This window comes from Gobio gobio (assembly GCF_949357685.1).
Source record: "Gobio gobio genome assembly, chromosome: 21".
In the NCBI taxonomy this organism is placed as follows: Eukaryota; Metazoa; Chordata; class Actinopteri; order Cypriniformes; family Gobionidae; genus Gobio; species Gobio gobio.
The window spans coordinates 40035795-40052994 of NC_137117.1; the positions used below are offsets into that span (position 1 = coordinate 40035795).

The 17200-nt window shown below is 35.7% G+C and overlaps 1 protein-coding gene across 1 annotated transcript; it reads left to right on the top strand.

The window, feature by feature from the left end:
- Positions 1-1418: 1418 nt before the first annotated feature.
- Positions 1419-16596, top strand: LOC307117281 (uncharacterized protein; the record flags this gene model as incomplete). Its single annotated transcript, XM_079802069.1, has 4 exons — positions 1419-1438; positions 4624-4880; positions 14018-14179; positions 15584-16596. 4 exons carry the CDS (start codon positions 1419-1421, stop codon positions 16594-16596), a joined length of 1452 nt encoding a protein of 483 aa, XP_079658195.1.
- Between the last annotated feature and the right edge of the window lie 604 nt (positions 16597-17200).

Below are 17200 nucleotides of genomic sequence, written 5' to 3' on the forward strand. Positions count from 1 at the left end.
TCTACACTAAATGAACACACTAATTTCACAGAACTGTAGCATGCGACTCAAATAAGTGTAATTCCCTCATAAAATCAGGTGTGTGTGAGTCCCTCTAGTGGCCAACAGCATGTCAGAGAAAATGACATCTCAACCATAATGATCAAGATGCAAAAACACTCACCTAACAAAAATACGTCCAAAGAACATTTCGCTAACATTCCCATTAAGTTATGAAAGCGTTCAAACCATATTTTGTTATGCCAATGTTAAGGGAACAATCCATTTTATCATTCTTCAAACATTAATGGAACGTTACTTTTGAATGTTTTTCTGAACATTCTGAAATAAGTAACATTAAAAAAAAAAACGTCCAACATTATTGGAATTTTACTTTTTAATATTTTCTGAACATTCTGAAATAAGTAACATTAAAAAAAAACGTCCAACTTTATTGGATTTTTACTTTTTTATGTTTTTCTGAACGTTCTGAAAAAGTAGGCCCTAACATTAAAAAAACGTCCAACATTATTGGAATTTTACTTTTGAATTAATTTCTGAACATTCTGAAAAAATGTTACATAAAAAAAAACGTCCAACATTATTGGAATTTTACTTTTGAATTAATTTCTGAACATTCTGAAAAAATGTTACATAAAAAAAAACGTCCAACATTATTGGAATTTTACTTTTGAATTAATTTCTGAACGTTCTGAAATAAGTTATAAGTAACAAATTAAAGAAAAAATCTTCCATGGATGATGTATGAAACGTTTGTTTAAATACCTATGTCAAATGTAAAAGTATTTTGCGTTCTCACGCAAATGTTTTGCGTTCCCCCGAGAAACTTTGCGTTCTTTCACAAAACCATTGAGCTCTTTGCGAGCGAACACTAAGTTTCTCTGCCTTGACAAATATTTTTTTTACTAAATCTCATGTTGTTTTTTTTCCTTCACCGTGTCCCTTTTGGGGCTCCGTTAATACCATATAACTGAACGAACATTAACTTAATAAAGAAGTGTTTGTTCGCCTAGCCAGAACGTTCGCCATGGTTATGTCTCTTTGTCAAGCATTACACGAAACTGAAGCAGGATTTGAACATGATCTCCATCACATCTCCACAGCTGATATGTCCACATAAGCGGATTCCTCTGTGGATGCTGTCTTCCCATCTCACCAGCTGTTGCTAGGAGAAACCTACGTCTGCTCTGATTGGTCTGCATCCCGCAGCCTCGAGCCAATCAGCATCAGATCCGATGAACGTTCCTGACATTATATGTCTGCAGCCTCGCGCCGTCTGTTGTAAAAATCAGATTTTACGTTTGAGTGTAACATACGCGTAAGTAGCGCGTGTTTTTGCGCGCGGTGCGTTCTGTCGTTAGATATCCCGGTGCGCTCGTGTGTCGTCGGTGATGTGACGGCTGAAGCTCCGGGTGGAAATGGCGGACGGAGAGAGACAGTCGGTGCAGAATCCGAAGAAATGAGCGAATCAGAGCGCAAAGCGACCGTCGTTCCAGGCCGTTTGCCACAATAACACGCGCGCTCGCGGACATCGAGCATCACTGATCACCATCGCCTTCAGTACGGTTGGTGCATTCATATCATCGTGTGTTTATTAATGCACAGGTGCATAAAGCCCCACTAAAGCTCAACGCTCGCGTGTATTCCGTTACGCTTCTGCATCTGCTCGGGCCTGTGTGATCCTCTCCGTTTGCACACAGAAACATTTGTTGCTTTAATGTTTACAGTGTGATTGCACACATGCACGTGGAGAATAACATGTGCATTCGGCCTTATGCAGCTTTGTGAAGAACATGCATTACACAGATAATACGACACACACGCATGCATCTCTCTTGCACGCGCGTTGAAACTGGCGCTTATAAGATCAGAGTAAAAAAAAAGGTTTTTCTTCTCATTTGTAGATGATCCTGACAGCATATATGGACACCTGTGTCCTTCACCAGGTAAATACACGTGTGTGTGTGTGTGTGTGTGTGTGTGTGTGTGTGTGTGCTATAGATTTGTTTATGTCCATAATACAAGTCCTCTCATAATGTACAAAAGCAACTGGCGATTATTTAGTTTCACATGATCTTTTTTAGCCTTACAGTCAATCATTCTGCAGATTTTGATGTTATTGTGAGAACATTATCGGACAAAGGATGGGGAAAAAAAAACTTTTGTTCATATGTGACTGTACTAAACTCAGGGTTGGGGAGGTTACAGGTTACAAAATACATGCTTTAAAAAGTCTTGTGTAATGTATTTAGTTATACACAAGTTTTGCAACTTAATCTAAATACTTTGGAATACTAATAAGGCATTTTGTTTTAGATGAAAAGCTAAAGTAAGTTTTTGATTGATTAATTTCTGTTGTAAAAACTGATTTCAAAATGTAAAAACGCATATAAAAAAAATATGAAAACAACAATGTAAATATTATTATTGTTTAAAAAAATATCAAGCATGATTTCATCTCTTAAATGTCTTAGTGTGTGTTTTGGTCATAATTTAGACTTTTTCAGCTTTTTATCTCATAATTAGGACTTTTAATCATAATTTAGATTTTTACTCGTAATTTTGACTTTAAATACATTTATCTCAGAATTTTTAAAGTCCTAATTTCAACTGTTCCTCTCACAATGATTTAACATGTCATATTTTTGACTTTTTATCCAATAATGAGGACTTTTAAAATCATATTTTCAACATTTTATCTTATAATTATGACTTAGCATGTCATATTTTTGACTTTTTATCTAATAATGCAGACTTTTAAAATCATATTTTCAACATTTGATTTTATAATTATGACTTAGCATGTCATATTTTTGACTTTTTATCTAATAATAAGGACTTTTAAAATCATATTTTCAACATTTGATCTTATAATTATGACTTAGCATGTCATATTTTTGACTTTTTATCCAATAATGAGGACTTTTAAATCATATTTTCAACATTTGATCTTATAATTATGACTTAGCATTTCATATTTTTGACTTTTTATCTAATAATGAGGACTTTTAAAATCATATTTTCAACATTGTATCTTATAATTATGACTTAACATGTCATATTTTTGACTTTTTATCTAACAATGGGGACTTTTAAAATCATATTTTCAACATTTTATCTTATAATTATGACTTATCATGTCATATTTGTGACTTTTTATCCAATAATGAGGACTTTTAAAATCATATTTCAACATTTGATCTCATAATAAGGACTTAACATGTCATATTTTTGACTTTTTATCCAATAATGCGGACTTTTTAAATCATATTTTAACTTTTTTTCTAATAATGAGGACATTTAAAATCATATTTTAACATTTTATCTCTTAATTATGACTTTATGATAATTGAAATTAGCTGATCAGTAATAGTTGAATATTTAGTGTCCCCAAATGAGCAAGCCAAAGCCAAAGGCGACAGAGGCGATGGTTTTCCTCTGCATATTATTTTAAACAACATCAGTTTTCCACAATATTTCTTGAAGCAAGCAATGCAGACAATTTTAGAAAACAGAAAAAAAGTATTGATGCATTAAGATCTGGGGGGTGTAAACTTTTTCACAAAGGGTAAATTGTACTTATTTTGTCTTCTGGGAGAAATGTAGTTATTATCTTCTGAAGGGCAGCACTAAATGAACAAATATGATCTTTAAACAAAATAAGAAACATAAAATTAAAAAATCTCTGGAAGATATTACTGAACATGTATTTAACCAGAGCAAAAGTAAATTTCTAACTTAAGTTTAGTTTTCATCTCTGTTTTTTGTGTTTATTTAAAATAAGACAAATACGATATTATTTTAATCTTATATCTGTTATTTAACAGTTGAGATGGTTCTTTAATTCGGATCTAACGAGCCGCGATTTAAATCCTAGTTGTGCATATGGGGTGTGTGTTAACACTGCGCTACAATGAGCCCCTATTAGAAATATGCCATTATATTCTAAACTTTTATGAATTCTTTTGAGAAACCATGAGAAAAGGGTGAATAATGACTGAGAGTTAATGTTCAGAAATGGTTAATTATTATGTTTTGAACTATGCTGTATAGTTGTATTTAGCGATGTGTTTGTAGTCAAACTCAAAAATGCTTATGTTTTTAATGATTAAAAAATGCCATTATTTTATTTTAAAAAGTTAATAATTGTATTTTGTTGACAAAATATTTTAGTTTGTTTGTATATTTTTTTGATTATATCAGGTAACATTTTAAGCTGTTATTTGGTCATGTTACATTGTGTCCCACCACATGTTATGTTGTACCCCACCTATGGGGCATGTTGTCACATTTCACTTCCATTCTTTCGGGGTAAATCAAGAAAAAAGTATACACTGTATTAATTAAACAAAACCACATAATTGTACTAGACATGTGTGCAATTAATGCGGGAAAAAATAAATACTCTGAACCCCAAGTGGATTTACACAAACTGCGAAAGTCAAAAAGCGTTAGGCTGTGCCCCGCTCTCCCCTAATGTATTTCTGTTAAAGTTTCTGTGAAATGAAACTATATTAAGTGAGACCATACAGTGTGGGACTTATGATGGATTTCGATGTTTTCGATGAATAAAAATAACATGCACTGATGATTTCATTGTGCTTTCCGTGCACTTGTTTAAAGTGTCGTTCTCTCTTTCGCCGTGTTCTTGCAAGACTCTGAGGGCTCCATAGCAGCAGTTCTGGAGGAAAAGGAGGAGCGAGTGTTTCGGTGGCGCCACGCCCTGCTGCAGGGTATGGAGTACCACAGTTCAGGGACGCTGCCTCTCCTGGGCAGCCCGCGCTACTGTCCTGGCACCAACAGCGCCAGCGGCTACCTGTGCCAGACCGGCCACTGCTGCCAGGAGACGGGCTGCTGCACCTACTACTATGAGCTGTGGTGTGAGTCCATCTGTTTGCTACGCACACACAATTACTACCCAACACAAATAACCTGTGGTGAAAATCAAGTTTTTAAATGTTGTTTATGTGTCTATGTGGTGTTTTTAATATGCTTTAACCACTTCAACTCTGCAGCATATTTAGAATTTTTTAGAGAAGTCGGCATATCTGAATTTAAAAGAGCGCCCTACCCACATACATTGATAAAAATTGACTCATTTTACAGAAAACACTCTACATTTTAACACAGTGGTGGAATATTGCATATATTCTATTGTATTTATTCACAACTTTATGATAAATGTAACCCCTCTTGTTCGAATCTCCCGCTCCAAGTGGGACTCGAACCCAGGTCCACCCGCATGAGAGTTGGACGCTCTAACAAGGAGGCTAAAGGCTGCGACCCCTAGTGTCAGTCACTAGAGCGTCTCTTGAGATCAGAGGAGTGAGGTTTACTCGCACAGTGACTACTAGCTGTCCTCTGTTACACTCACCCCCCTAAAGCTCACTCCCATCCGGGTCACGGCACCAATGCAACCCCTCCTGTTTGAACCGCCCGCTCCAAGCGGGACTCGAACCCGGGTCCACCCGCATGAGAGTTGTAGGCTCTAACAAGGAGGCTAAAGGCTGCGACCCCTAGTGTCAGTCACTAGAGCGTCTCTTGAGATCAGAGGAGTGAGGTTTACTCGCACAGCCTCCGTTACATAAACACATAAAAAGTCATATTTTGATATATTTTAATTAGTGATGTAACGGTACACAAAGCTGACGGTTCGGTACATACCTCGGTTTTGAAGTCACGGTTCGGTACAGCAGTTTTACAAAATTGCATTTTATTTATTTTTATTCAACAGTGGTTTACTGAAAAAAAAGTGTCTGTCCTTAAATTAATTCAATTATAACTTAAAGTTTATTGAAGATATTGCTGTAAACTATATAGGGAGCCCTTACTTGCACATTAATATTAAAGGTTAACAACAGAGCCCAAACTATTAGCCTAGATTCAGTTGCTATTTATTTTTAGGGTGTAATAATCAACACTCAAATAACACATTGTGTGCAAACATGTAAACTTCACATAAGGCAGTTTTTGCAAGAACTTCTAAATCTAATCAAAATAGTTTTTTTCTCCAATTCGTTGTTGAAATATAATCATTTATACACAGTGTCTGTCATTTTCATGACAGGTTTATTTAAACATACATTAAATAATCAAGACATCACTAACAGGTTAAGTAGAATATGATGAATATATAGACTTATATTGTGCATATATTTAGTGAAAGAGTTGATTTCTAGTGAATACAATTCTGTGGACACTGAATGACTGCCTAAATGTGATGTTACATGACATTGTTTAGTTTTCAAGCAGTTATATTGACGTCTTTCCGCGGTTGAAACACTGATTGAGCGATTACACCACATATGATACGTGACAGTAAGTTATAATGTTTCCTCAGCATACCTTCAGATGTTCATTCATGTTTATTCTTTAGGAAGAGATGATCGATTGCCTTCACAGATGATCGTGCGCGGCTGCTTGAACTGTGATCAGTGATCAGTCACGCCACATTAAAGAGCGTCAAAACGGCATTTATCGTTTGAATTTCCTGATAAAATGGACTGAATACTTCATATGTTCGTGGGCAACTTGGATTGAAGTGTGTTCCACGCTTAAAACAAGCCGACTGTTAGCTGTTAAAGATCGTATTCGGGAACCGGTACAGGTGTGCACCGAACCGAAAGCCCTGTACTGAAACGGTTCGGTACGAATACGTGTACCGTTACAGCCCTATTTTGCAATACGTGATGACGTCACCAACAACCGCGGCTAACATCAAAACTAAGAATAATAAGAGTATTGGTTTGCATCGCATGTTTTGATCTGGACATCGGTGACATCATGTTGGACATCATATTACAGTGTGGTTTGGCCATGCTTGCTCACAGACATGTGAAAATAGTCTCATTTTGAAGAAAACAACCTAAGGAACGAGCTGATAGAGCGTTTGAGACTAGTAGCTCCCCACGGAGGGATTGATCCGAGCAGGAATATGACTCATGTGTTTGCTTGTTCAAAGGAGTCATTTCGGTCTTTGTGATTCTTTTGATAATAATGTTACTGTTAAAGCGATCGGTGATCGGTGAAATAACACAGTGATATTCTTGAGAGTGAGAGCTTTCATTTGATATATGATTTGTCTATTTTTGGTGAGTTTGTGTGATATAAATATGAAATTTTAACATTATTCATATTATTTTCTCAAGGGGGGGTCATTGCGGGGGGTCGAAACCTTACTATTTTCCTCACTGTAACATAAATGCAAAAGTGATTGTGTTATCAAGAAATCTGAGGTTCTAAGATTTCGGACCCACTTTATATTAGGTGGCCTTAACTACTATGTACTAACGTTTTAATTAATCATTTGACACAATGCACTTATTGTGTACATACATGTTTTTATATTGTACTTACATTTTAAAAAATACCTGCATGTAATTACATCTGTAATTAATTTCTGTAGTTACATTTGTAATTACACAGTTGACACTTCCCTTACACCTAACCCTACCCTTAAACTTACCCATACCACCACACCTGTCCCTAACTCTACCCGTATCCCACCTCAATATCAGCAAAGGTGTTTTGCAATACAATTTGAACACAGTAAGTACATTGTACTTATTTTTTGATGTAAGTACATAGTAGTTAAGGCCACCTAATATAAAGTGGGGCCAAGATTTCAAATAATACAATATATGTCTAGTTTTGTGCTGCACAACTTATAGATTTTTTTAAATGATTGTGATGCAATATTGGACCCACCGGTGGGTTCGCGGGGGGGCGCAGAGTTGAAGTGGTTTTAAGACAAACCATGTGCAAATTCAGAAGTCAACACCATTGCTGAGTATTTTCTCCTTAAAACTGAAGTGAAAAAAAACATGGTTTGAAATGGCTGGTGTTTCTGACATCACAAACATGTAACCAATCACGTCACGAGGGGGCGGGGCTTTAGCATATCATTAACTGCCGTGAATCAGTGGAATCTCAAGAGAAGCAGGTTATCCTGGGATATTTTTCTGTTTATATGAAAAATTAGGTACATTTAGAAATATTGCCGGTGAATTATGTAAATTATGATGAAAGTTGTTCAAAGCGTTTCTAAGGATGCTGATTTTTAGAAGCCAGCTGTCTGACTCTGAGATGGCGAACAAGGTTTGTGTAACATTAGCAACACATTATTAGCTGTTTGATAACAAAGCCGAAGCCTATCTTATTAATTACCGTTATGTGTCCGTTGTAGAGAGCAAAACATAAAACGCATTACCATTCTGATACATGGACTTGTATACGAGCCTGTATAACTCGCTCTTCCTCTTTTTGTTCTGAATCAGTTTCTGCTTCAAACATATATGGCTGAATTAAACCAGTATTTCCACTTGCCATCGTGCAGCGTTTACTGCAGTAAAGTTGAGCGAGTGGATCTCTGAGCTGGTGTGAGTGAGTGGAGGCGGGGATCATTTGCATATTCTTGTTTTCACGTATACTAAATGAAGCAAGGGTGTAGAGTTACATTTAAGCTATTTTTTAAGGCATGAAGAATTTTTAAATATTTCGTTTTGGTGATCAAAGATAAGTTTTGAGGATTAAAGTTACAGGGGGACTTAAAGTTATAAAGTTATTTTCCGAATGTTTTCTGAACGTCCAGTTTTTTTAAATGTTCAAAAATAATAATGACTTGGTAATACAAACATTAAGGGAACGTTACTTTTGAATGTTCTCTGAATGTTCTGAAACAAGTAGTAACATTTAAAAATGTTAAACTAAAAAGTTTCAGAAAACAATGTTCCATAAATGTATAAATAATGTTTTTGTGCTGTTTTGAGAACATTATTAAAGGCCAGATATCTCTGAATGAACGTTCCTGGAAGAGCATTTGCTCAAAACTGTAAAATGGATTAAAAATGCAAATGATGTCATTTACTCACCCTCATGTCGTTCCAAACCCGTCTGAATTTCTTTCTTTGAATCTTGCACGCTTATTCATTTTTGGATGAAATGTTCCTGGTGAGACACTAGGAGAATAGGGTGAAAATTCAAACTAAGACACACACACACACACACACACACACACACACACACACACACACACACACACACACACACACACACACACACACACACACACACACACACACACACACACACACACACACACACACACACACACACACACACACACACACACACACACACACACACACACACATATATATATATATATATATATATATACCATACTTACCCAGTTGATTAATTACAGTACAATGAGACAACTTGTAAGTGTTCTGAGATGTTATGTTTAAATAAGCAAATGAGGCATATGAATCTGAACATTAGATGAAGCCAGGATCAAAATTCTTGTTTGATTTTGTTGACATATTAGAGTTAAAGGTTTTTAGTGAGGGGATTTTGGATATCTCTTTTTATCACTAAATAAATAAGAAAATACTGTGAAACAGAAGAGAAAAAACCCATTTTAGGAATAAAATGTTATATAAATCAGTGTAAATGACATATGAACAAGCCCATCAGTAAAAACCTTCAGAATATAGTCAGGAATAAAACTGTAAGTTTTGGTGTGTGTAAGTGCTGCTGAAGTGGAGAAAAAAGCTGAAGCAAAATAGGCCAAAATTACTAGTGCATGAAAGAACAAAGGTTTTGCGTGTCTTGCCCTAAATATACAAACACTGTTAAAATACTGGTTAGAAATACAGACTGTACAACTTATAACTCATTACATACAATACAATAGACAAGTAGTAAAATTTAAAAATATTTGGCGAACATCCAATTAAGACATTTCAGAAAAAAAATCCGTAAATGATGTACAAATAATGTTTTTGATTTTTTGAGAACATTATTAAAGGTCAGATATCTCTGAATTAATGTTCCTGGATGAGCGTTTGCTCAAAACTTTGAGAATGTTCCGTGTACACTAAATTAAAAATGCAAATGATGTCATTTACTCACCCTCATGTCGTTCCAAACCCGTCTGACTTTCTGTCTTTGAATCTTGCACGTTGATTAATTTTTGGGTGAAATGTTCCTGGTGAGACACTAGGGAATAGGGTAAAAATAAAAAACTAATATATATCAGTTGATTAATTACAGTAAAATCAAGTTTTGTTTTACAAGTTTTCTGAAATGTTATGTTTAAATAAGCAAATGAATTAAGTATGCACTTGTTTGCATACATTTCCAGATTATAAATCTGAACATTAGATGAAGCCAGGAACAAAATTCTTGTTTGATTTAGTTGACATATTAGAGTTAAATGTTTTTAGTGGGGGGATTTTGGATATCTCTTTTTATTACTCCATAAATACATAAAATACTGGGAAACAGACGAGAAAAAACACGTTTTTGGTAATAAAATGTTATATAAACCAGTGTGAATGATATATCAACAAACCCCTCAGTACAAACCTTCAGAATATAGTCAGGAATAAAACTGTAAGTTTTGGTGTGTGTAAGTGCTGCTGAAGTGGAGAACAATCTCTTTAAAGATATGCATCATAATCAAAATCTACAAACGCTAATACATAAAGTGCAATAAAATAAAGACTTAAATGTGTGTTTTAGATGTTTTCTTTCCACTTATCTGAAATATGACATGTTATGGAGGCAAAATAGCTCATAATCTCAAAATTTACCAGTACATGATGTAAGTGTCTTGCCTTAAATCAGAAAATACTGTCAACAGACAGAAAAAACTAAAGTTTTTAGGAATAAATTATAATATAAATCAGTGTGAATGTTATATGAACAAACCCCTCAGTACAAACTTTCAGAATATAGTCAGGAATAAAACTGTATGTTTTGGTGTGTGTAAGTGCTGCTGAAGTGGAGAACAATCTCTTTAAAGATATGCATCATAATCAAAATCTACAGACGCTAATACATAAAGTGCTATAAAATAAAGACTTAAATGTGTGTTTTGGATGTTTTCTTTACACTAATCTGAAAGATGACATGTTATGGCGGCAAAATAGCTCAATCTCAAAATTGACCAGTACATGATGTAAGTGTCTTGACTTAAATCAGAAAATATTGTCAATAGACAGAAAAAAAAACACGTTTTTAGTAATAAAATGCTATATAAACCAGTGTGAATGATATATGAACAAACCCCTCAGTACAAACCTTCAGAATATAGTCAGGAATAAAACTGTAAGTTTTGGTGTGTGTAAGTGCAGCTGAAGTGGAGAACAATCTCTTTAAAGATATGCATCATAATCGAAAATCTAGTAAAATAAACTCCTAAATGTGCATTTATGATGTTTTCCTCTGTTTTACTCTTTCAGTTTTACTCTGAAAGAAGATGCTAGTGCATGAAAGAACAATGGTTTTGTCTGTAGTGTCTAAATAAATACATAAAATATAAATAAATAATAATAAAAAAACTGGTTAGAAATACAGACTGATTAGACAAGTAGTAAAATTTAAAAATATTTGGCGAACATCCAATTAAGACATTTCAGAAAAAAAATCCGTAAATGATGTACAAATAATGTTTTTGATTTTTTGAGAACATTATTAAAGGTCAGATATCTCTGAATTAATGTTCCTGGATGAGCGTTTGCTCAAAACTTTGAGAATGTTCCGTGTACACTAAATTAAAAATGCAAATGATGTCATTTACTCACCCTCATGTCGTTCCAAACCCGTCTGACTTTCTGTCTTTGAATCTTGCACGTTGATTAATTTTTGGGTGAAATGTTCCTGGTGAGACACTAGGGAATAGGGTAAAAATAAAAAACTAATATATATCAGTTGATTAATTACAGTAAAATCAAGTTTTGTTTTACAAGTTTTCTGAAATGTTATGTTTAAATAAGCAAATGAATTAAGTATGCACTTGTTTGCATACATTTCCAGATTATAAATCTGAACATTAGATGAAGCCAGGAACAAAATTCTTGTTTGATTTAGTTGACATATTAGAGTTAAATGTTTTTAGTGGGGGGATTTTGGATATCTCTTTTTATTACTCCATAAATACATAAAATACTGGGAAACAGACGAGAAAAAACACGTTTTTGGTAATAAAATGTTATATAAACCAGTGTGAATGATATATCAACAAACCCCTCAGTACAAACCTTCAGAATATAGTCAGGAATAAAACTGTAAGTTTTGGTGTGTGTAAGTGCTGCTGAAGTGGAGAACAATCTCTTTAAAGATATGCATCATAATCAAAATCTACAAACGCTAATACATAAAGTGCAATAAAATAAAGACTTAAATGTGTGTTTTAGATGTTTTCTTTCCACTTATCTGAAATATGACATGTTATGGAGGCAAAATAGCTCATAATCTCAAAATTTACCAGTACATGATGTAAGTGTCTTGCCTTAAATCAGAAAATACTGTCAACAGACAGAAAAAACTAAAGTTTTTAGGAATAAATTATAATATAAATCAGTGTGAATGTTATATGAACAAACCCCTCAGTACAAACTTTCAGAATATAGTCAGGAATAAAACTGTATGTTTTGGTGTGTGTAAGTGCTGCTGAAGTGGAGAACAATCTCTTTAAAGATATGCATCATAATCAAAATCTACAGACGCTAATACATAAAGTGCTATAAAATAAAGACTTAAATGTGTGTTTTGGATGTTTTCTTTACACTAATCTGAAAGATGACATGTTATGGCGGCAAAATAGCTCAATCTCAAAATTGACCAGTACATGATGTAAGTGTCTTGACTTAAATCAGAAAATATTGTCAATAGACAGAAAAAAAACACGTTTTTAGTAATAAAATGCTATATAAACCAGTGTGAATGATATATGAACAAACCCCTCAGTACAAACCTTCAGAATATAGTCAGGAATAAAACTGTAAGTTTTGGTGTGTGTAAGTGCAGCTGAAGTGGAGAACAATCTCTTTAAAGATATGCATCATAATCGAAAATCTAGTAAAATAAACTCCTAAATGTGCATTTATGATGTTTTCCTCTGTTTTACTCTTTCAGTTTTACTCTGAAAGAAGATGCTAGTGCATGAAAGAACAATGGTTTTGTCTGTAGTGTCTAAATAAATACATAAAATATAAATAAATAATAATAAAAAAACTGGTTAGAAATACAGACTGATTACTCATACAATACAATAGATTCCGCCATCTTTATTAGTCCACAATCATGTGTAAATGACGATGTGACTTTATCAGGACCGCCTACTCACTTTCAAGCAGCTTTAAAAGAAACCATCTGATTATAAACAAAGTCTGAGTCCAGTTAAGCACTTTCAAAGGTAGAGCCGTACAGAGAAAAAGAAACAATTACATAAAACAAAATAAAAGACCATACTAAAAATCATCACAACTAAAATGACAAACCTATTCAAAGACAATGAAAATAAATAAGTCTGTTTTCAAAAACATCAATAGATTCAGCAGTAATGTAAAAAAACGTCACAGAATATCTTCAGCTTTGTGAGACGATATATCTTTAAGCAAATTTTGGGATATTGCATTAAAAAATGCTGGATGGAAACGACAAGATGCGCATAAATTCTAAAAAATCTTATGCACTCAATTGAGGTGAATAATGTATTCATCCGATAAGACAACATACACATAAACTACAATGGAAGCACATTTACAGAATAAATCCCTCAATGCGCAACACCAAATTCAGGCTGTGATTGAATAACTGGACTAACCAGGGGACCAATCACATCGCAGCGTCTCAAATGTTGGTTTGGTGGCTCTGAAACGCCTGAGTCAAAGTCTGTGATCAGAATGATTTGGGTTAATTCCCTCCAGAAGTGTCTTGCGTTCCCAAACACCAGCATCCCAACACAAGCGAACACGACAGCGTTTATAGCGTTTCATCGTTTATGATGGAGGAAAAAAGAGGCCAATTGCAACAACTTCCTTTTTTTTTTTTTTACAGATATTTTACGCCAATTTCTCAGGAAGTGAAGATTTTGTTCTCTTGAACACATGGGATGCAAATGTTTTATGCAATATTCCAACTTTGCGAACTAGTTAAATTCGCAGCATTGGATGGAAGCCCAGCTAGTGAGGTCTTTATTCCTCATGTGTCCTTGCTTGTGTTTCAGGGTTTTGGCTGCTGTGGAGCGTGCTCATCCTGTTCAGCTGTTGCTGTGCGTATCGTCACCGTCAGGCCAAGCAGCGCGTCCAGCAGCAGCAGAGACAGAGGGAGATCAACCTCATGGCCTATCATGGGGCGTGCAGTTACCCTTCCTCAATGTTTGACCTCAGTAAGAATCGCTCATAACTCGCGCTCGCAAAGAATATTATAAAAAAAGATTCACTCTTGGATGCAAATTATACGATTTTTTTGTGAATGATTTGCTCTGTATTTGAAAATCTCAGGCTTAAATTTGCACTCTACTCACTTTTATCTTCATTTATAAGTTTTGAATTTTAACCAGTGTTGGGCACGTTACTTTAAAAAAGTGATTTGTTATAGTTACTAGTTACTTCTTACAAATAGTAACTGAGTTAGTAACTGAGTTACATCATTATAAAAGTAACTAATTACCAGGGAAAGTAACTACTGTTACTTTTTTTTCAAATGCTCAAATATATCAAATAACTTGGATGCCCCTTATATTAAATATGTTAAATGAATGAATTGGACACTAAATAGAATAAATTATTATTATAAAAAATTGTACATTAATGTACACTATTGTAATGTTGCTGTGGGACAATGTGAGAGACATTATTGTAAATATTATCAGTAGGCCTACTATAGTGTGAATATTGTGTAAATATTATCAGTAGACCTACTATTGTGTAAATATTGTGTAAATATTATCACTTGGCCTACTATAGTGTAAATATTGTGTAAATATTATCAGTAGACCTACAATAGTGTAAATATTATCAGTATAGGCCTACTATAGTGCAAATATTGTGTAAATATTATCAGTATAGGCCTACTATAGTGCAAATATTGTGTAAATATTATCAGTAGGCCTACTATAGTGTAAATATAGTGTAAATATTATCAGTATAGGCCTACTATAGTGTAAATATAGTGTAAATATTATCAGTATAGGCCTACTATAGTGTAAATATTGTGTAAATATTATCAGTATAGGCCTACTATAGTGTAAATATTGTGTAAATATTATCAGTAGACCTTCTATAGTGTAAATATAGTGTAAATACTAAAGCTTGATTAGTGACTATTTGATTAGTCACAATAAATTAAGACAATTGTTTTGTATTACAAGTTTAAATAAGTTTAAGTTTAAATATACAAATGAGGCATTATCTAATTAGTAGGGCTGTCAAGCGATTACAATTTTTAATCTAAATAATCGCGAAATAATCGTACATCAAATTTGGCTGAGAAATTACCCCCAAGGGCCAGTTGTTCAAAAGTCAACTGATCGGAACAAAAGCAATTAGTCAAATTCGTCAAATTTGTCAATTTGTCAAATTTATCAATTCTTCAATTCGTCAAATTCATCAAATTCGTCAATTCGTCAAATTCGTCAATTTGTCAAATTCGTAAATTCGTCAAATTCGTCAATTCGTCACTCTATGTATTTTTGTGCAATCCTGTAGCAGAATTGTTCTGAATAGTTGGAGAAACACAAAGTCTAAATGAAAACATGCAGTTACATTTAAACTAATCTTCTCATTGGCAGGTTTCCTCGCCTCACTCAAACTGCCGTCCTATGAGGAAGTAGCAGCACAGCCCAGCACCCCGCCCCCTCCCTACAGCTCCGTTGCCTACCCACGAGGCTCCGCCCACCCCGGCCCGAGTCACATGCTTTCATCCCAGAGCTCTGACAACTACACCAGCTGCTCGTGTGACTCCTGCTGTCCGTCGTCGCCCTGTAGCTCCTCCCCCTCGTCCGCCCAACTCACGGATGAGACCGATACGAGCCACGCCTCCACGCCCTCCCTCAACGAGCCTGGCCACGCCCACTCCGCAGTTATGCACAACGCTCCACTCAGTGAAAGTGGCCAATCGCCGACGCTCGAGGTCGTGGAGGTGGAGCTTCCGTGCTCCGCCCCCTTGGATTGCAATGGGAACAACAAACCGGCGAAGAACCTCAACACCAGCAGCACAGATAATGTTACCGAAATAGTGGACGCATCCCCAACCATTAGTACTAACAATATCTGTGATGCGAACAATACCAACAGCCCGACGTCGAAGAATATCACCAGCCTTTGTCATCCCGCCAGCGTTTCGAGCGCGTCATCTTCATCCCTGCACCTCTTCTCGATCTCTGACCCACTTGGTGTTCGTCCCGAGCAGCAGAGGGAGGAGCCTGTAGCTCCGCCCCCTCAGTCTCCGCCCAGGCCAGCTCTCTTTTCTCCCGGCGTTGAACCCGAGCGCCGCGACTCCGCCGTGAGCGACCTGGACGTGGATCAAACGCACTTCCAGCAGCGGCGGCTGACTGGCGACTCCGGCATTGAGGTCTGCCGTTGCCGGGTGGAGCGTGAAGAAGAGGAGGATGACGAGGAGGAAGAAGGAGGACACTTACCGGCTGAGTCGGCAATTGAGACGGACGACACTCTTCACGATAGTCCTGACTGTTCGGCCAGAGCTAGACAGCTGCCAGACGATGGGGGTGGGAAAGAGGCGTGGCCTGTTTCTTCGGTGGCTCCGCCCACTGACGCAGTCGTCATTGCTATGGAAACCGATTGACCTTAACGTCAGTGACTGTACAAACTTAAGGTCACACACTACCGTACATTTTGGAAAGCAAGATACCAACAAGACGATCACTGAAGACTGATGCTGAAAATTCAACTTTGATCACAGGAATAAATTACATTTCACAATATATTCACATAGAAAACTGCTATTTTAATTTGTAAAAATATTTCACAATTTTTACTGCATTTTTGAGCAAATAAATGCAGCCTTTGTGAGCAGAAGAGACTTTTCAAGAACATTTAAAAATCGTAATTATTCCACACTTTTGACCGGTAGTCTCTGAGATGACCAAAGTTGGCCTGTGATGACCTTTGATTTGGCCCATCATGCAATGGAGGGAAAAAAACACACCATTGAAGCATCATTTCATTTCAATTTTTGCATTGAAATGCAGAGAATATATATTCGATTTTTTAATATAACCTTTTTGTTTGTTTTTTTGTCCATTCGTAGTAAAAACTGCACCAGCTGCACTAGGCGATACTCCCTAAAGAGTGGACGATGTTCTGACTGGACGTGCGGAACGGACCCTTAAATGTTCCTCTTCTTTCCTACTTTCTCTCTGACGGTCCAGCTGCTGCTTTTGCTCATT